At 37.3% G+C, this 22073-nt stretch overlaps 1 protein-coding gene across 2 annotated transcripts in view; it reads left to right on the top strand.

Annotated features, from left to right (window-relative positions):
• The window catches only part of OBI1 (ORC ubiquitin ligase 1), a 42010-nt gene that overhangs the window by 10324 nt on the left and 9613 nt on the right, over nucleotides 1-22073 (top strand). Inside the window, exons 2-5 of one of the 2 annotated variants that reach the window (XM_059684919.1) lie at nucleotides 1328-1463; nucleotides 5071-5162; nucleotides 6541-6789; nucleotides 10745-10833. In XM_059684919.1, the coding sequence (XP_059540902.1) occupies nucleotides 1328-1463; nucleotides 5071-5162; nucleotides 6541-6789; nucleotides 10745-10833 (566 nt within the window). Of the gene's footprint in view, nucleotides 1-1327; nucleotides 1464-5070; nucleotides 5163-6540; nucleotides 6790-10744; nucleotides 10834-22073 lie in introns of those variants that run through there. The other variant, XM_059684920.1, reaches the window with a different exon arrangement.

Genomic DNA, 22073 nt, shown 5'->3' with positions numbered 1-22073 from the left:
AAATCTAAGCATTTCTTTTTTGTCTTTATTGTTAAATTTGTGCTGGTTGAAGAATATTAAGTCATTATTCCCTCTGTCAAGTTCCCCAACTTGAATTGAATGCTAAATACTGTCTTAATAGCAGTTACGTCATCCATCAAAACCTTTGTTGAGTACCTACTGTGTACTAGGCTGTCTTTTAGGCAGTAGGGATTTAGGAACGAATGAAACTAAGGGAAGTTCTTGCTCTGATGGAGCCTCCATTCTAAAAGGGGAGGTAGACAATAAATATGTAAACAAATATGTAATATCAGATAGAAAGCTAAAGCTATTTCTTTCTTTTATCTTCCCTCCAGGGAGATAGATAATAAATATGTGAATAACCAATGCATGATGTCAGGTACAACTAAAGCAACTTTTCTCTTTATTTTCCCTCTGATAAAACAATTAAACACAGTCAAAACACCTACTTAACCCTGAGCAAACCACATGGGTTTCCTTATTTGCAAATTATATTTTCTCTTTACCTCACTGGGTTATTTAAAAACAAAGCAAAACAAAAAGAAGAAAGAGAAAATGTATGTGAAAGCCCTTTGTAAAATATATGACTATATAAATGTAAAGAATTATTATATGTACTTGTTTAAATGAAGTCAGAGATTTGTGTATTATATGTATGCCAATATCTGTCATTATTGTTTGCTGTTTAGATTATAAGCCACCCGAGAGTGGTACTCATGTCTTTTAGGGTTGTTTTAGCTTTCGTGCCTCTGGTTTGGGAGACTTTTCAGTAAGATGCTAATGCTTAATTGTTGGTTGCTGTTGCTCTCTAATATAGTAGAATCAATTGAGGGAAGTATTCAAGTATCAGATGGGTGTTTGGACTAAATGATCTTTTAAGAACCTTCTATTCCTCATTTCATAATTCTAAAATAGAATAGTTGAAGGAAAATTGTCACAGCCTTAGTGGAACAAAATTCATTTTCTTTTTGGACATGAGTGTGATTTGGAACAAAATAAAACTATTTCATAATACAGAATAGGACAAAAGTAGGCTTACAATTGTGAGTACGAGAATCACAGTTTATTCTTATATTATTATTTATTAATTATTGTAATTTCCAAATGAACAACTATAAACATACTTTTGCCCCACCCTATATGTCAGAAGTTTCAAATATCTCAGCTAGTATCTCTGTTAAACATAGATAAGAAACAATGTGGTAACAGAAGTAGCTACTCTGCTATACGCTAGAGAAGCAATTTGTTTGCTCTTAACTAAATCTATAGGGATTCTAGTTATGACTATTGCCCTGTACTAAAAGTAACGTTTCTTTTTTTTTCAAAGGTACGCCAGCCTGTCATATGCATCAACAACCATGTATTTTGTTCAATTTGTATCGATTTGTGGTTGAAGAATAATAGCCAGTGTCCAGCTTGCAGAGTCCCCATCACTCCTGAAAATCCTTGCAAAGAGATTATCGGTAAGGGCCTATTTTCTGAGCACATAGAAATGGATTTAAAACAGTCTCTAAATAGTGTCTATTTGGAGGAAGACCAAAATAGACAACTTTCAATGATGTTATTTTGCCAATATCATACTGGATGGATTGGTCATTTGTATAATCTATAAGTGGAGCAACTGAGGAGCACAAGGCATTATGAGAAATCTTAGAGCTTCATGGAACTTACATTCTGATAGGGATTGTGCACCTGGGCCAAAATATTAATAGTTTAAAGCAGCACATAAAAGGCCAGGAAAAGGCCTGGAGTGTTCAGGCAAGAAAGATCACCTAGCAACATTGAGAAAGGTTTCAAGAAGCAGGTGGCCTTTATGTTGGGATTTAAGCATTGATAAAATTTCACCTGGTAAAGATTAGGGAGGGTATTTTATGCAGAGGGAATAGCATGAACTAAAGTTTAAAGGTAGGAAAACAAAAAGCATGTTTTTGAAAATTATCAGTAGTTTGGGATTGACTACTTGAAATAAGACTAAAACGGTAAATTGAGACTTTAGTGACAAGTTAGGAACTTGCTCTCTGGGTAAGAAGAAGGGTGAGGTGCATATGATTGTTTTGAGCAAGGAAGTTGCATGATCCAAGTGCTTGAGGAAAATCACTCAGGTGATCATGTAGGTTAGGCTGTAAGGGAGAGACAGGATGTGAGACGGTCAGGTAGGAGGTTCTTGCCCAGGTGAGGGAGAATGTGAATCTGGATTAAGGGTAAAAAAGAACATTCAGTTCTGTACTAGTGCAGGTAAGAGGGAGGATAAAACTTGAACTAGAACACCCTTGAAAAATAAAACATTTAAAGAGTTGGATTTTTATTCTGCTCATATAAGTTATTTCTCTTAGATTGTAGAAATTAAAATGATTTTTATTTGATTTTGCTCCAGGAAAAATTGAAAGTGAATATATCATTAGCTATGTGTAGGAAACACCTTTCAGAAACCTTAAGAAGTCATTGTGTTAGTCCTAAAGTAGTGGAAATAGACTTAAATAAGATTTTTGCAATGGAAATGGAAGATATGAGCTAGAATATAAAAACCAGTAGGACTTTGGAACCAAGAGATCTGAAAGAGGAATCAGAGATGGCTTCAAGGTTTCTTCCGTGGGTACCTGGGTGAGGACTGGTAGAGGAATATTTCTCTGCTGTGCTGCATACTGTAGTATTAACCTCTCTGCCTCTAGTTTTTTACCTGTACTGAACTTCACCAAGGAGTCAAGTCTTTTCTTGCAAAATATGAGGTTAGATTATTAAAATAATTTAAATGTTTTTTCTAGCAGCTTCTCTTCATATCTCTTCTCCTGGCTTCTTTCATTCATATCTAAGAAATATTTCATAAGTTCTTTCAAGTAAAATAGTTCATCTATAGCATTTGGATAGAATGTCCTGAAAAAGAACACCTGTAAAATGCCTTTGCTATCATGATGCTAAGAAGAACAAAGAAGGTAACCACAGCTTAAGTGAAGAGCTCTTGGGAAGAATTCATTTAGAATGTATTTGTAATGAGTCATTATTGGCATACAATAATGCTATGATTTATTTATAATACATTGTAACTAGGTTGTTAAAATCAGTGAAATGGCACTGTAATCTTTTTAGGGTGTTACCAGTGATTAGGTATGTTGGAATGAATAAATTGATTATAATAATGTATATTATAATGTATGTGTATTATATATTATTATATATTATGATATATGGATAATATATGTATAATTATATATGAAGTATATAGATAACATTATTTATATAATCTATTGGTTAAATATAAGTATAATCATTGATTTTATCATTATTTAAGAATTGTCTGGTAGTCCAAATGTGATAATTAATAAAATAGAGCATTTACCTTTAATGAGTTTACTATAATAAGGTACACAGATAAGTGAACTCAACTGAAGTATTTCTTATGGGTTTTTTTTTGGTTTTTTTTGCATTTAACTTTTTTTTAAAAAAAATCTTTATTGCTGAGAGTATTACAGATGTCCCCCTTTTTATCCCCATTGCCCCCCTCCACCCAGTTCCCACCCCCACCCCAGGTCATCACCACCCTATTTTCTATGTCCATAGGTAATGCATATATGCATATAAGATCTTGGATTGATCTCTTTCCCTCCCCCCCCCCCTTTTCTCTGAGATTCTTCAGTCTGTTCCATGTTTCCATTTTATTAATTAGTTTATTTTGTTCATTATATTTCTTGTTTGTTTATTTTGATTTTTAGATTCAATTGTTGATAGATATGAACTTATTGCCATTTTATTGTTCATATTTTTATCTCTTCTTCTCCTTCTTCCTCTTCCTTTTCTTCTTCTTCTTCCTCTTCTTAAAGAATACCCTTCAACATTTCATATAATGCTGGTTTGGTGGTGCTGAACTCCTTTAGCTTTTTCCTGTCTGTGAAGCTCTTTGTCTGGCCTTCAATTCTAAATGATAGCTTTGCTGGGAAGAATAATCTTGGTTGTAGGTCCTTGCTGTTCATCACTTTGAATATTTCTTGCCACTCTTTTCTGGCCTGCAAAGTTTCTGTTGAGAAATTAGCTGACAGTCAACAGAGCACTCCCTTGGAGGTAGCTAACTGCTTTTCAAATTTTCTTTGTCTTTAACTTTTGGCATTTTAATTATGATGTGTCTTGGTGTGGGTCCCTTTGGGTTCCTCCTGTTTGGGACTCTGCACTGCCTGGAATTGTAAGTCTGTTCTTTCACCAGGTAGGGAAAGTTTTCTGTCATTATTTCTTCAAACAGGTTTTCAATATCTTGCTCTCTTTCTTCTCCTTCTGGCACCCCCATAATGTGTATGTTGGTACACATGGCTTGAAGTTGTCCCAGAGGCTCCTTATACTATCTTCATATTTTTGGATTCTTTTTTCTTTTTGCTCTTCTGATTGGGTGTTTTTTGTTTCCTCATATTCCAAATCCTTGATTTGATTCTCAGCTTTACTGTTGAATCCCTTTAAATTATTCTTTATTTCAGTTAGTGTATGCTTAATTTCTGACTGGTCCTTTTTCAAGTCTTTGAAATTCTCATAAAGATTCTTGTAAGTTTCACTAAGCCCCTTGAAGATCTCTTTAAGATCCTTGAGCAACCTTATAACCATTTTTTTGAACTCTGCATCCAGTAGTTTGCTTGCTTCCGTTTCTTTCATTTGTGACATGTTTCTTTGTCTCCACATTTTGGCTACTTTCCTGTGTTTATTTCTATGTATTAGGTGGATCTGGTATGTCTCCTGGACTTGGTAGTCTCAATATACTTTTTTTACTTCTCTAGTTGTAGGACTTCCCTTCAGCCAGATTTCAGGCAGTTCTGAATGATGGTGGTTCTGTATTTTAGTTGTCATTTTCATTTTGTTGTGGGAGGTGGATTGTACCCGTGTTCACCTACACTGCCATCTTGTTTCTCTCTTATGGTGTTATTTGACATTTATCTTTTCTCCAGTTTGAGATAGAGAAACGGCCAAGATGGCAGCTCCAAGTATGTCTATAAGTAAAAATTAAGCTAGGACACGATTTAAAACAATAAGAAAAAGGTTCATTTTCATTCTGCCCAAATTAGAGTGAAAAGTTAGGTATTTTTTTTTTCCACATAGGAGGGACAAGTGAAAGTGAACCTATGCTAAGCCATACAGTCCGGAAGCACCTTCGGAAAACTAGACTTGAGTTACTCCACAAAGAATATGAGGTAAATAGTAATTAAAATTTAAAATGATCACAGCATTGAATTCAAGGTAAAATTGAGCTATCTCGGGCCTTGGACTTCTTAGAGTAAACAGCCAATGAAATCTTACTTAAATGTCAATTTAAAAATATCGTATTTGATGAGTTCTTTTTTCCTTTTCTATTTCAAAGGGAGGAAAAGAATATATAGAAGCATTTTCTTTTTTAACTTTGTTTTAATTTAAAATCTGTCCTCAATAGACACATCATTTTGTAAGTATTTGCTCTCTCAAGAAGTTGGGAGATAAAAGAAACCCTCTTATGAAAGTCAGTCTTCCAGCCCCCACAAGGCATTATGAATGCTCTGGTGATCGGTGACTGTAGTCCTCATTCTGTTTTTGTTTCTTTTGATAAATTCACTGGTATGTTTATTCACATATGTATGTTTCTGTTTATATTTGTTTATTCATTAATATATTAATTCAAATAGTGATTTTCTTATTTTATAATGCTATTTAACATGAAGTGTATTGTGATTTAAAATAGTAAATAGTACTATGTTAATTCTAAAATGTATTCTCACATACTTAATGAATATTTATCATACTTAGGTACTCATCAAATTAATCCTTTAGGAGATCCCTGGAATATTGAGCTACTTATAGTTTATTTTCTAACAGCAGAATTTCTCATGGTCTTAGTTTAAGAAGTAATACCTGTTTTAGATGAATAACTGGTATTACAGAAAAGAGTTCTAGTCCAAATGTTTAGCAGTTGGATTTAAGATTATAAGCAGTTCCAGATGGCGAAATCTAATACTTAGAATAGCCACAGTGGTTATTGAAGAACCAGAATGTAGAAAATAAAAATTAACTACAGGTATTATTCTGAAATGGAAAGTGGGATGCAATAGCTTATAGTTTCAACTCCTACTTCAAATACAGAAGCAAAAATATAAACATCAAACAAAACTATAGTAGATCACCTTCATCAATACTGTATTTTTTTAATTTCCTTTAGTAAAGCAATTTTCTTCTGAGGAATCTATTTCCTTGTTGAATTCATGTGACTTTTGTTTCCTGGATATCTTAAATAGAACAAAAGATTTGACATTTTTATTTTCTAAAACCACAAACTATCATTGAATCTAAATGAAATCAGTGGAAATGCTAATTGTTTTTTACTGGAATGCCAGGTTTTATCTAAGTCGAAATACATTTTGAGAATTTCAACTGTGATTTTCTGCATCCAAAACTATTCGTATCAGATAAATTATGTATCAATAAAGAATTTGTGTATCTACAGAATTCTGAGTATAAAATTTAAAAACCCATTGGCCTCAGGTTAGTATATGTATGTGCTTAGTGTTTGTGTCTACCTAATGGCTATGCAATGCTTTTCAGGATGAAATAGATTGTCTGCAGAAAGAGGTAGAAGAGCTTAAGAATAAAAATCTCAGCTTGGAGTCACAGATCAAGACTATTCTAGATCCTTTAACCTTGATGCAGGGCAATCAAAATGAAGATAAACATCCAGTTGCAGATAATTCAAGTAAAATTGACCCAGAAACTGTAGCAGAGTGGAAGAAAAAACTTAGAACAGCTAATGAAATCTATGAAAAAGTGAAAGATGATGTGGATAAGTTAAAGGAGGTAAGTTGTGACCTTTTAAAAATTTTAATATATGTAGCTTTTAACTTTCTATTATAGTTTTTGTTTAAATTCTATAATATTGTAAGTACCTTCAGAAGTATAAATAGCCATATTATCTTGACTCATCATTAGATGGTTTGTGAGGAAAGGACAAAAATCCCTGAATGAGCATTAATAAGGAATAGGAAAACTTTTTCTCCTTAAATGTCATTAGCTGCCAAGAAATATAAGGTGGTTCCATTTGTGACTATAATTGGAGACTCTAGTGCTTTTATATGAGTTTGCATCTTCTTGTAGGAGAGTGACATCAATTTAAAGGATGTGTTTCTATTTCCCCTCTTTGTAGTTTACCTTAACTTTTTTAAAGCCTATGTCAGTGACTGCTCTGTATGCATAAAAACAAACACATATCCATTTCCCTACCTAAAAATGAAAGACTTGGATTATATCTTTTCTAGCACTACCACTCTCTGATATTTAATATTGTAAATAGTTAAAGGCATAATGACTAATATCAAGAGAGCTATGAGTAGCCTCTTTAGACTACTTTATGCAAAAGAATATTGTGCCTTATGAGGTAGGTTCATTTTTTTTCAAATTATTATTCCATCCACCCAACAAGTAGAGAAAGAGCCAAACCTCTAGGATTTTCCAGTCTAGGAAAGGAGATGAGATGCATGCAATCATCACTAGAGGTTATAATGAAGTGCTATTGAGCTTTGTTGGCCAAAGGGACCATCCTTTAGCTTGACTTCAAGTTTATCCACAATGGAGTCCTTTGTGCTGAATAGACATGGTTTTGTGATATCCAGATCCATAGCGACCCATTTAAAGTATCTACATTCCCTTAAAACACTATTACTGTGCTGAGTTACCAAATCCCACCTCCTAAAATCATTAATGGGCTCTATATGATATTTTAAAGTAGTACCACATACTCGTCCTCAGATCTTTAGCGAGGTTAAGTAGCAGAAAAATATCTGCAGCTTAGTGTAAATACTAAACTATTTTCACACACACATATACACAAGAAATGTTATTTGGGCTCAGCAAAGGCCCAGATAAGAGAAACAAGGGAACTCTATGCTTTTAGAGAAAAACAAAAACAAACAAAACTACTACATAATGGCACTGAGTTTATTACAGGCTTAGGGGAAGTGTGTAGTTCTTTGGAATTGAGAGCTAACGTTACTAGCATGTTGATTTGTCTAAGCGGACACAAAAAGGACAGACAACTGGGAAGTTAGACTGTTTATCAATTACCATGTCTCCTTTAACTTCCTTTCCTCTTCTTGAGTCATCAGTAAGTTCTATATAATCTCATTTATAGTTATTAAACTTTATTTAAGTTTTTGGCAATCAGTGTTTCTTAGATCATGAGGCTTGGTATGAAAACTTCACTCTAGGCTCCTAAGAGTGGTGTAGGGGATATATGTAAGAGAAATTTACATAAAACACAGTTTTTCTTTGCTTTTTAAAGGCCACATGTTAATTCACTACTCAAAGCTATCCTGAGACCTCAGAATTATGTGGGATATTTAGTAAGCCCATTTTTGGATGCCTAGTGATGGTATTAGAAGTACTAGGCAATAAACTGGGGCATAAATGAATTTAAAAACATGGACTACAGGGGAAAAACTTAAATGTGAAGTATAAAATTATATACTATAAATCAAAAATGAGTACAAAAAAATTCAGAATAAAGGACTATTTAGAATGAGTGAAATGGGCTCTTTTTTTTTTTTTTTTTTGATGTTTTCAGGACAGAATGAGTTTTGAACCTTTATGAGGCTAGTTTCATTACCCGGTCAGTGTTGAGAACACAAAATAGCTGAAGACTTCATTACTCTCTTAGATGCAAAAAATAGGCAGAACTTTACCCTGTGTAATCTTTACCCTCCTAACCCTTCTGAATTTGAAAATATCTCCTGATATTTGAGGAACTAGCCAGCTTATAAAGAGAGCCATAGGCTGGCGAGAGACCTTAATATATAATGATACAATACTGAGGGGATGGAGAAAAGAAATCTCAAATGAGTTTCTAATTTAAGCTTATCAACATCATCAAAAAGCATTCACTAAGTGCCTCCTCCTCTTATGGTGCTGTGCTTGAGAGCTTCATTCATTGTCTGTGTCTCTGAGGAAGTAAATGACTTTCCTTATATCTTTAGAGAGGCAGTAATGGTGTTTATCAGTAACTTAAAGAATTAACCCTCCACAATCCTCGTTGTTTTACAACCATAAAGACAAGCAGTTACTCAGAGCCCAAAAGGAACCTGGATGAATCTAAGAGAGTTAGGCTTGTGCCCAACAGAATGTTCTCTGCCTTGCTTCTCTTATCATTCTCTTAGGGTATTTGTATGTGGGTAGGCAAGTAATATAGTCAGAACTTCTGGAAATTGGTCAAAAACATTGGTCAAATTTTTGAAATCTGTTTTTAAGTCTTCTTAGTTTAAACCTTTTTGTTGACAACAGTTCTTATGACCTGTTCACTTTGAATGTGAATGTTCTAGTCTAACAAAGAATTTCTCCTGTAGGTTCATGAGGTTGATTTCTACTCCAGGGAGTCTTATTTTTCTATGAAATTAATAAATGCAAAGACTAGGGAATTTAAGGGGAGTAACTTTTAAGAAACCTCTACAATCTAGCACACTTCTTTTTAGGCTGTCCAGAATCAATATTGGGTCTCTAGGTCAAGCATGTCAAACTCAAAGGCCAAATAAACAAGGTTTAAGTTTATGTGGGCCGCAAAAAACAAAAGCTTCAATTTTCGTAGAAACGTAGGGTTATTTCAATAGAGACATGCTGAATACAAAGGGCTGAAATAAATGAGTAATTGTTAACATAAAATAATAGAACATTTTAATAAAAATTAATATTTTTTTCTTGAACATTAACTTACCAGAAACTGAGTAACTGCACAAATTAATAAGCGTAACACAAATAAAGCTATTTTTCTTGTTCTCCAAAAGCGAAGTATTTCCTGTTGTGCACACCAAACAAGTCAATATAAGAGTAATGACGTGGTAATTAGCTGCTAAAATATTTGCTGCTAGTATTAGTGGAGAGAAATGGTGCACCTGTGTGGTAAGGCGTGTAAGGGAAATGAATGCAACACGATAATAGTAACCAGTCATTAGCGAACATTGTAGTTCATTATTAATAATTATGTATAACAGGATATTGTAAATATTAAGTTATGAAATTTTTATTAAAATGTTTCTTACATACCATTATATTGGCTAGGTCACAAAAATATTCGTTGTGGTCTGAATGTGGCCCATGGGCCATGAGTTTGACATGCTTGCTCTAGATTTTCTAGCAATTAATGTTTTGTTAAGCAGTTTTTAGGTATCAGAATTTAAAAAAGAAAACCATACTTTGGTTTTTTATTGTTTAATCAAGAGATCCATAGAATTGATTAGAAAATATTAACTCAATTTTGAGAGTCTCAGAAGTTGTGAGCCAGAGCATTTGGGGAAGCCTTTTGAAGAAAGAAAGCAAATCTAATCAGATTAGATTTGTTACCACTGAAAAACTATTGTTAAGTAGCAACCAAAAATCAATATTATAGCTCAAGAATTAACTCTTAGCATTAGTTTTGTGAATAATTGCATATCGTATAATGTTACCATGCTTAGAATATTCACTTATGTGAAAAAGGAAAAAAAATCACCATTAGTATAGTCCTTTAATGACTCGTAACTAACATAGCTCCGTTTATTTCCCTGGATAGGAGATTTGCAAAGTGCTTGGGGAATATGGATTTAAAATGCTTGGTTGTATTCACAATTTCATAAGTCATTCCCAGTGGTGATTTTAAGTTTCCGAAGGCCATGTTCCAGCATTCAGTTTTCTGCTATTATCACTCTAAAAAATACTGGTGGCTCATGTTATAAATTTTACAAGGCATTTTTATTTTAGCTTATACTTAATTATTTTTAATTTTTTTAAGGCAAATAAAAAACTAAAATTGGAAAATGGTGGCCTAGTGAGGGAGAATTTACGACTGAAGGCTGAAGTTGATAACAGATCACCACAGAAGTATGTATTTTATTCATAGAGCAATGTTTCAAATTATGTAAATGTTTTAGAATAAGCTGTTATTGTCTGTCACATGTGTTTTTCATTGAAGCATATAGGTTTAAGTAGAATGTCTTGCCTCTAAAAGTCAAGTGTATGGTTATGTTATTGGTAAAATCTTAGTTTCAGTTAAAGCTAATTTTGAATGAAGGATTTCATTTTTATCCTTTTTCCTTATGTGATTAGCAAAAGGGTTGTTTTGTGACCTAAAACCGATGAACTTATACTTGGTTTCACATGTAACTGTTTAATAGAACTAACAAAGAATAGGGAGATTAACATAATGTCCTTTAGAAGTTTTCTGAAATGTTCTTAATAGTAAATATTCGTCTAGCGCTTTCTCTTTGCGAGGTACAATAACCTATGATGTACAACTGATATTATTCTCCATTTACGGATGAAGAAACAGAGGCATAGAGAGGGTAAATTAATTTATCTAAACCTGCACAGCTAGTATGTTATGTAAACAGAATTTGAACCCAGGTAGTCCAACTCCAGAATCCGTGCTCTGTTCCATTACTTGAAAACCATTACACTTTTACATTACCCATTACACTACAAAATCTATCCGAAATAGAATTTAAGGTATTAATAGTTGGATTTTGGACTGATTTGAACTAAACAATTAAGTGATTTCATTCTTCCTTTGTGATGGGATAGTTTTCATTCCATTCCACAATCTCAGAGATTATAAAGTGTTGACCCACTTAACCCTTAGTTTGTCTGTTTAAAATGATAAGGAAGAGTTGAGACTTAAGAGTTAAAGATGGAGAAAAGATGGGGGATACAGCACTTAGGTTTTTCTTCTTCTAGAAAAAAAGAAAAAAGACAAGTGAGAAGAGAATATGGTCCCCATCCCTCTCTGAGGTATGGCATATCAGAACTCCATACTTTCTTTCCATCTAACCACTAGTCTTCCTTTCTTCCTAGTGGAAAAAGACAAGGCAGAATGAAAATTTTTCCTACCAGAAATAGCTCTCTGCTTGTCTTTTGAAAAGGAGAAAATGTTGCCTTCAGTAAAACAAAATGTAATATCAGGAAATGGTAGAAGTAAACCATAATTGCTCAAAACAGAGATAACTAACCAATAGAAAAGAAACATAGCTTTTACTTTTAAATAGTTCCTTCCCCTGTGCTCTGCAGCCTCACTTTGCTTTCATTTCAGATAATGACAAATTAGTGAAATAAGCTTAGGAAGTGTTGCTGTTATGTGGTGGTTTTGAGTCTCTGCTCTTCTCATTTATTGGCAGCTCGCCTTGCCAGTCATAGTAATTCTTGTCCATTAGCCATTTCCCACAGCGTGCTGAATGGAACTAAAGCTATTTTGTTTGTAGCTTTTATTTCTTGAAAGGTTGCCCACCAGATTTCAGATTTAATGCCAGCCACCAAGATGTGTGTTTTTAAATATCCATGGCTCCATCCTGATAAGTAACTGAAGAATCTCACCTGAAGAAACCTGGACTCAATTCTAATAAGCAGCCATACTTCTGAATCCCATATAATTCTGGATTTGCTATCTTTAACTTCCATTCCTTCCCTTCAGGGTAAGGGGCCACTTTCACTTTAAAAATGATTTGAACTAACCCTCATTCCAGATCAATTTACAATGCATTGAGGTATTAAATGCATTGCATTTGACTTATAGCCTTGTTTACTCTGCATCACCAAACCCTAGTGGGATTCAGAGGAAGCTGACCACAGCTGAAAATATCCAGATCTGGTTCACCTGAGGAGAGCTTCTGTTTATATTGAAAATAATATGAAAATTCAAGAGTTTAAAACTACATGCAAGCAAATAAACACCATCCATTCCATTTTGTTCCCTTGATTATGAAGCACCTTGACCAGTTATTTTTCTCTTGTCTACGTGGTTAGATGCCAGTATAAATTTAGAAAATGGCAGGTGGGTTATAGTAATGAGCGTCTTTATCAAAGAAGCAGGACTTGAGCCGAACTTTGAAGAATGGAGATTTCAGTGAGGAGGAGAACCTTCTGGGCCAGAAAAAACAGCTTGAGCTGAGAGAATCTTTATGTGGTCCCTTCAACTCCAGACCCTTCTCTCCAGTAGCAGCCAAACATCATGCTCAAGAAAAATGGTAGCCTCCCTCTCGAAGTCACTAGAGCAGAAGTCCTTTATGTAATTCACACATCTGTCCATTGTGACCGTCACCATCCTAGTGAATAACTGATTAGCACGACCCTTCTGCATCCACCACTCTGTGCTCTAGGCAGAAAGGCCTGGTCTCGGCCTCTTATTTTGTGTGGAGTGCCAGGAGTGTCACAACTCCACATGGCAAGAAACAACAAGAATGATGAGAGGAAGTTGAAGGGAGACTAAAAGTATTGCATTTCTTATACCATTGAGTTCTCTTGGCTTTCAATTACTATTCCTAAACTATGCCAGGAAATGGGATATATTTGTCCTTGATAGAGTTAGAAGTTCCTTGGTGACTTTTTAGCTTGGAGAGGTATGAGGAATTGACTTGTAAAGTATTTAAAAGTTCCATGCCCTCTCTCTGTGTTCTCTCTGTTTAGTTGTGCCATTTTTATGTTCTAGGTGTGCTAAGCAGGGTTTGTGCCATCTTGCCAGCTATTATGAGGCTTTAGCAGAGCAGCTATTTTTGCTGTCAGCTATTAACTCACCTTAATAGCATAGGGTATAAAGATCCATATATAAAACTTCACAGGTCATTTGTATCAAACTTGGTTATAATTGGATTAATGGCTTACTTTCTATAAATATGGATTCAGGAATGTTATGTTCTTATAATTGTGTCTTTAGTGAGATCTATGGGTTTGATAATGACTCCTTACGTGCAGCAGCCCTTTTATTGCACAGCAACCCCAAGACTGTCATTATGAACCAATCTTCTTCACCCAGCTCCTGAGGGAAGATAAAGGCTACAGGTACCGTCTGGACAGTGAGCAGTATTTCCTGTTTTTAGTATATGAAAGAAGTGCTCTAAGAGGAATGAATAGACTTCACAGATTACAATCTGAGCTTTTCTCCCATTTATGCTGTATTTATGTTTGCTGTATTTATGTTCCTTGTGTAATCTCATCTATTCCCATGGCTTTAATAATAATATCTACCTGTATGTGAGAGGTTACAAAATAAAATTTATATCTTTGGCCTTGCCCATTCTTCTGAACTGTGGATTCTTGTTTCTATCTGTCTACTTTATACTTTCACCTGAATTCCTATACCTTATGTTTAGAGCAAAGAGGTTAAATACAGTCATGTGCTACATAACATTTCAGTCAACGTTGGACTACATATACAGCAGTGGTTCCGTAAGATTATAATGGAACTGAAAAATTCCTATTGCCTAATGATGTTGTAGCTATTGTAACATTGTAGTGGTAACACATTACTCATGTTTGTGGTGATACTAGTATAAATAAACCTGTGCTGTCAGTTGTATAAAAGTATAGCACATACAATTACAGTAGTGGACTATACCATCTAGGTTTGTGTAAGTGCACCTAATGATGCATTTCTCAGAGCATATATTCATCATTAAGTAGCAAATGACACTTTGGTAGTCCCCTCTTATTCACGGTTTTACTTTCTGTGGTTTACTTTCACAGTTTTAGTTGCTCCTATGGTCAGCAGCAATCAAAAAATATTAAATGGAAAGTTCCAGAAATAAACAATTCATAAGTTTTAAATTGGGCACTGTTCTTAGTAGCATGATGAAATCTCATGCTGTCTGCTTCCTCCTACCCAGGATGTGAATCATCCTTTGGTCCAGTGTATCCATGCTGCATATGCTACCTGCCCTTTACTCATTTAGTCATCTCAATTATCAGATCAACAGTGGCAGTGTACTAGTAACAATGCTTGCATTCAAGTAACCCTTATTTTATTTGATAGTGGCCCCAAAGCCATTCACATACATTTTCTTACAGTATATTGTTATAACTGTTTCATTTTATTAGTAGTTATTGTTTATCTCTTACTGTGCCTAATTTATAAATTAAACTTTATCATAAGTAAGTATGTATGGAAAAAAATAGTGTATATATAGGGTTTGGTACTATCCTCGGTTTCAGACCTCCACCAGGGGTCTTAGAACCTATCCCTCATGGATAAAGGAGGTACTAGTGTAAATGTTTAGCACTGGAAACAGACTACCTATATTCATTTTTTTGCTTTCACTCTGCCCCTTCTTCCCCTACCCACTTCATTTTCACCATACTCAAAATTGTCTTTTTATAAAGTATAAATCAAATTATTTAAATCTCCTACCTAAAGCTATTCAGTGCTTTCCTAAAATAAAAATTCAGATCCTGTACAAGCTAGTCTGTACTTACTGTTTCACTTCATCTTATTTTCATTTCTCCTACTCATCCTGCTCCAGCCATAATGGCCTTCTGTTTCTAAAACATGCTGGACTTTTTTTTTCTGCTTAGAATGTTCGGCTTCCAGATCTTTATGTATGTGGCTCTCTCTTCTGTTATCAGATTCAGAGGCCTTTCCTGATCATTCAGTCAAAAGCAGCCCTCTGCTTCAGCACCTTCTATTTCCTTACTCAGTCTTATATTGATAATAGCAATAATCATGGCGTAGGGTCGCAGTATAGTGTGTGATTATGAACTCCAGAGCAGGCTCCCTAGGAATGAACTCAGGTTTTGTTTACTTAGTAGCTCTGGGATGTAGGGGAGGATATTTAACCTTTCTGTACTTCAGTTTTTGTCTTACGTGAAATGAGGACAGTAACTTCCTAGTTGTAATGAGAGTTAAATGAATTTAAACTTGAAATGCACTTAGAGTCCATGATTAATGCTCAACCAGTGTTATAGTATTACTAGAGGCCCGGTGCATAAAATTCGTGCACACGGGGAGGGGGGTCCCCTCAGTCCAGCCTGCACCCTCTCCAATCCAGGACCCCTTGGGGGATGTCTGACTGCCGGACATCCCTGCAGTCGGACATCCCTCTCACAGTCCTGGACCACTGGCTCCTAATAGCTCACCTGCCTGCCTGCCTGCCTGCCTGCCTGCCTGGTCGCCCCTAACTGCCCCCAACCCCTGCTGGCCTGATTGTCCCTCACTGCTCCCTGCTGCTGGCCAGGTCGCTCCTAACTCCCTCCCCCCCTGGCCTGGTCACCCCTTACTGCCCCCCTGCTGTCCTGGTTACCCCCAACTGCACCCCTCTGCCGGCCTGGTCACCCCCAACTGCCCACCCCGCCAGCCTAGTCACCCCTCACTGCCCCCCCTGACAGCCTAATCACCCCCAACTGCCCCCCTCTGCCAGCCTGGTCACCCCTAACTGCCCCCCCCACCAACCTGGTCACCCCCAACTGCCCCCCCTGCCGGCCTGGTCGCCCCCAACTGCCCCCCCTGCCAACCTGGTTGCCCCTCACAACCCCCCTGCCAGCCTGGTTGCTCCACGAAGCCTGCATGTTTAGTCGTTTGGTTGTCCCTTACCCCCCCCGCCAGCCTGGTTGCCCCACGCAGCCTGCTGTTCAGTTGTTTGGTCATCCCTCACTAAGCCCCCTGCCAGCCTGGTCATAGGGAGCCATCTTGTGAGGGTGTGAAGGTTAATTTGCATATTACCTCTTTATTATATAGGATCTTTGGCATAATATGTAGCACAAAGAACTGGTAGAAGTGTGTGTGTGTAAATAATTGTACCCATCATCCATTCCACCCAAGATTGTTTATCCTCTTGCTTTGTTCCTATTCTCTTTAATGACTTTACTTCTCATCTGTTTGCCTAAGATAAAAATTCCAGTTTCCCTGACAGGGAATCGTACTGTGACCTTCTGGTTCATAGGTGGATGCTCAACCACTGAACCATGCTAGCTGGGCTTGCTTTCCCCATTTTAACAACCTTTCCACTGCTTGCTCTTCTTTTCCACTCTGAACCTTTGAGCATTATTGTTGCCTGAATTCTAGAATATAAATTTGATTATCTCACTCCCCTGCTTAATAAACTTTTGTGATTCCTAATTGCCCACAAGTAAAAACCCAAATTTCTTGGTATACTATGTGAGACTCCTTACCTACATGTCCTCAGCTTAGCCTTCTGGTCTCCTCTCTTTCCTCCCCCTTCTGTACTCTGCTTTGGCCATGCTGAATTTCTCGCTTGCCCCAGACTTGCCATGTGGTGACATGTCTTTGTAAATTTGCTCATGCCTTTTCCTTAGCCTTCCTTAGTCCTCCCCATTAGCTTCTCCTTTTTATTCTGCCTGGTTATTTCCTACCCATCCTTTGAGATCTATAAGGCCCTCCAAGATTTTCTTAGAGGAAACACTTTCCTCATGTTCTTCCCATTCTTCTTCTATCGTATTGTTTTAAAGATCATGTTGTATACTGACCAGTTCCATGACTGTAACACCCAGTTAATCTATCAGCTCCTTGGAGCTAAGACATTTTTAAAAATGTGTGTGTGTGTGTGTACATATATACATATTACAGGTGTGTGCATGCATGTGTCTTCTCTGGATCCTTGCAAAGGGAAGGTGTCCTTATATTCTAATACTCTATATTGCTACTTGGAGGAACTGACCAAGAATTAAGATTTTGAGCTTTCTTGAAAGTTAAAGTGTAAAGGGTTTAAGAGGGCAGTGAATCGGATTTCTGGCATTTTCTCCACATGAGGAGAGCAGAAGGATTTCCTGAAAATTTCATACACTGTACTAAAGATTGGGAGTTACAAAGGGAAAAGAGGAGGCAACCTAAGAGCTCCCCTGACTCCTAGATAAGGTTTCTTGTCTGAGTCTCCTTTCTTGAATCAGGTTTTCCTGCACTTACCTGTGTCCATGCTGACTCTGAGCTGTGGCCCCTTCCCGTTCGCAGGTCTGTTCTTCCTAAACTGTGTTTTAAGACATGCTTGTATCACTGTCACTACTCCTGGCTCTTGTTTTTTTCAGCAGCACTTATGGTCTTGCTGGCCTTGGCTGTTGTCCCTTCTTGACCTACGCTGGCCTTTTTTGTTGCTCATGATTCTGCTCTGACAAACGCCATGATTCCTGGTATTTGACCCCAGCCTGATCCAATGAGTGATTCTGCTTGCCCTTTGGTTTTCCCGGAAGGGGAACTTGTAGACTGTCAGGGGAGCCTGATGATACCCTGGGGCCAGACTGTGACAGCCGGGTGTGCTCAGGCCCCTCAGCCGCCTGAGGGGCCCTTCTCTGGATATTCAGCTAATTGGGGATGGACAGTTACTGCAGTTTTCTGTCAACTTGTCTTTATTGTATTGATAAGATATTTTAGGAGCCTGCAATGCATGCTAATGACTACGCAATAAGCTTGTCAGAAAGATTATGAACTGCAGAAGAACAAGGATAATGTCTTCTACTCCTTTTGTTTTCCTTCCTCATAGCCCCTCGGCATACCTTATCCTCAATAACTGTCATCTCAGTAATAATTACAGGATGGCTGGATCACAGTTTTTTGTTTTGTTTTATTTTGTTTCAGATTATTCCTCTTGCTGAGAGAGACTTTTAACTATAGGGAAAAATATATAGATAGTTATTAGTCCAGAGATTTTAAAGTTTGCTTTTTTCATTCAATAATAGTTGTACTCTTTTATAATATTAGTAGTTTGTTGTTAAGGATATTTTTATTTTGGGAAAAAGTATTCATCTTAGAATTATAAAAAAAATATGAAATAGCATGTCTTAACGTTTTCTCCTTCCATGAATGATTAGTATTCCCACTGATGTCATGTAAACTTCAAGGCTGATCTTCTTGGGCAGAAAATTAGGGCATTTCTGCATGGAATTGTAATGACATATATTTATCAATTAGAATGAAATTTATTCCATAGTAAAAGAGGAATCCACCCTCATAGGCAATGAGTATGTTTACATGGGTCAGCTCTTTTTGGAGATTTACCCCAAAGGGGAATCTTTTCCTCTTCAATTTACATATGCTGCCCAACACTCCAGTTGTTTCTGTTAAGAATTTCTAGATATCTCAGCAAGAATTTTCAACACTGCAATTTTTAACTACAAATGCCTAGTTAAATAAAATACACACACAAATCTTCCCTTAAAATTGTGTTAATAATATGAGCTATTTTTAAACCCTGCTCTCCATTTGCTACAAAAGCAAATTCTACCTTAATTTTTTTTAAATATGTTTTTATTGATTTGAGAGAGGGGAAGGGAGAGGGATGGAGACAGAAAGATCGAAGAGAGAAACGTCAATCAGCTGCCTCCTGTGCACCCTCTACTGAGGATGGAGTCTGCAACCCAGGCATGTGCCCTGGTGGGGAATTGAACCAGTAACCTCTTGGATCATAGGGTCAACACTCAACTACTGTGCCACACCAGTTAGGCTCTACCTTAATTTTTAAATAGAATTTTTGGGAGGTAGAAGAAAAATGTCTCCAAGGGCCTCAGTTCTTTTCTAGTTCCATTGTCCATGTGATCTTTGTCTATAAGGGGGAAATTGTGGCTTTTTAAAATTCTTATAAATATAGAAGCACTTTATATTTTGTGAATAAACCAAGATGAAACATAACATAGCTTGTATTTTTTCTATTCCTCAATATTAGACCCCGAAACAAGTACCTATGTGATGTTTAAGCACTAAAATTTCGTATTTAAATTTTTCCTTATTTCACATAAGTAGCATTGTTTCCTTTTAGTTGAAGATGCCTGTTGATTTGTGCATGAGTTAGACGAGATGATCATATATACTTTTTATATTTAGTACACTGAAAATGGAGCTTTTGGTTCATAGTTCTGGTTCAAATTTAGTTTTCATGTGTGTGGTTAAAACAGACACTCCCTTTGGTTGTCATTTGCCTGGAGGATCTGTCTGGTCTATCATTCCTGCAAGGCTACTTTACCTTGAAAAATGATCTTTGGAAGTTTCAAAATACTCTTGAGTTGTGTCTAAAAACACTAGTTGGTGTTTGATAAATATCCATTTTGTGTATTCATATCTTATTTTCCTACATCTTGTTTTTTTTTTTTAATTTTCTCTCCATGTTTCTCTTAGCAAATGTATGTATTAATAAATATCACAACAATGATAGTCCCTTGACTGTTTAAACAGACTTTCTGCTCAATAAACCTAGCTTGCATTCTACACTATTCCACAGCATAAATAGGTACTGATATTACTTAAGAAAGGAGCTCCTGTTCATACTGCATAACCTTGAACAAGAGACAACCTTTAAAACTTCTCATTTCTCATCTTCAAAATAACAGATTTTGCCCAGTTGGTATGGCTTAGTGGTTGAACATCAACCTATGAACCAGGAGGTCATGGTTCCATTCCCAGACAGGGCACAAGCCTGGGTGTGGGCTTGATCCCCAATAGGGGGTGTGCAGGAGGCAGCTGATCAATGATTCTCCTTATTGATGTTTCTCTCTCTCTCTCTGTCCCTTCCTCTCTGAAATTAATGAAAAAATATTTTATTAAATAAGAGCAAATTTTGCTTCATAAAGTTGACATGATAATAAAATTAAGTAAGATATGTGTCAAGCATATGGCAGTATATTTGATATAAGTCAATAAGTTGTGGCTGCTGCTGTTGTTACTGTCATCATCATTGTCAATAGTTGCTTCACTGCTGTTAAAGGTTTATCTTTACACATACTCTTGGTTCCATCCCAAAAGTTCACTTTCCTTTTTCTTTTTCTTTTCATTATAGGCCAGGGAATAAAAACTTTGTCTTGCATCTTCAGGAGGGAAGACTATAAGAAAGTCTTCCTGTTCTCTTTCAGTATGCCTCATATTATTTAATACAAGAGGCCCAGTGCACAAATTCGTGCACAGGTGGGGTCCCTTGGTGTGGCCTGCAGGGATTGGGCCGAAACTGGCAGTCTAACACCGCCTGCCGCTCCTGCCTGCTGTTCCCGCTTATGCCTCTCCTGCTTATCCCGTCCCGCTGTGCCTGTTGTGGGCTCACACCCAGTCGGTCCTGATCGGGAGAGGCTTGCGCTGCCATAGCAGTGCTCGCCAGCCATGAGCCCTGCCTCTGGCGCCCATCCCGAAGGGGATGGGGGAGGGCCCTTGGATCAGAATCCATCCTGCTGATGTTCGCATTGTTTGTCGGGAGCCACCTGGTGGCCACTTTTATATCGTTTCTTCCTGGTGGAGCATCTAAGGAGGGGAAGCGGCCGCAGTGCCTGAGGCAGACTTCCAGGAGGCCCGTGGCGCTGTTGGGATCGTACTGGTGGCACTGGTCCATTGGTGCCTGGCTTGTTCTCTGGAGATTGAACCTACAGGACTACTGAGGGAATGAATCGCTGCTGCCGGGCTGGTGGGCCACAGGGACGGCTAAGCGGCACTCCCACTGTGGGAGCGCACTGACCACCAGGAGGCAGCTCCTGCGTTGAGCATCTGCCCCCTGGTGGTCAGTGTGCGTCATAGCGACTGGTCATTCAGTCATTTAGTCACTTAGGCTTTAATTTATATATACACACACACACACACACACACACACACACACACACACACACATATACTAGAGGCCCGGTGCACAAATTCGTGCACAGATGGGATCCCTTGACCTGGCTGGTGATCAGGGCCGACAGGGCCATCTTGCCCAGTCTGGGGGGGAGGGACCACGGGAGGTTGGCTGTGGGAGTGCACTAACCACCAGGGGGCAACTCCTGTGTTGAGCGTCTGCCCCCGGGTGGTCAGTGCACATCATAGCTACTGGCCAGCCAACTGGTCATTCAGGCGAATGATCGTAATAGTCGCTTAGGCTTTTATATAGATAGATAGATATTTTTGTGCAACCAACTTATGTGACTAGGATTGGTCATAGACAGTACATTTATGATTTAAAAATTCTCTAGAAATGTAGCATTTTCATAACTGAATTCCTAATTTTTTAAAAAGAGAAAACCCTCTTGAAGAAGCACTGGCAAGTCATATAGGTCAGCAGTGGGTAAAAATGTATAGGCCACTTCTTAAAGTTCCCTAGTATAAAGACAGATGCCCCCCTTCTCCAACACATGTGCAAGGATGAAATAGATGTAGGTAATGTACAAACAACTCTTTGAGTTCAGGTGAGAGGAAAAGGCCTCCACCACCAAATACAGTTTTGAGCTCCCTACAGTCCTGGTCCTCTCTGTCCTCTTTCCCTAAAATATGACGCCCTGTTCACCCTATACACAATGCACAAGGCAGATCACAGCACTGGGACTTCTCCCTTTTCTTCCCACTCCTGTCCTGAAGAGCTCATTTTATAAGCTACTCACTTAAGAAAGGTATAATTAAAAAGACG

The sequence above is a fragment of the Myotis daubentonii genome, chromosome 2 (assembly GCF_963259705.1).
Source record: "Myotis daubentonii chromosome 2, mMyoDau2.1, whole genome shotgun sequence".
Taxonomy (NCBI): domain Eukaryota; kingdom Metazoa; phylum Chordata; class Mammalia; order Chiroptera; family Vespertilionidae; genus Myotis; species Myotis daubentonii.
The sequence above is the reverse complement of the archived record's forward strand: the minus strand, read 5'-3'. Positions and strand labels throughout refer to the sequence as shown.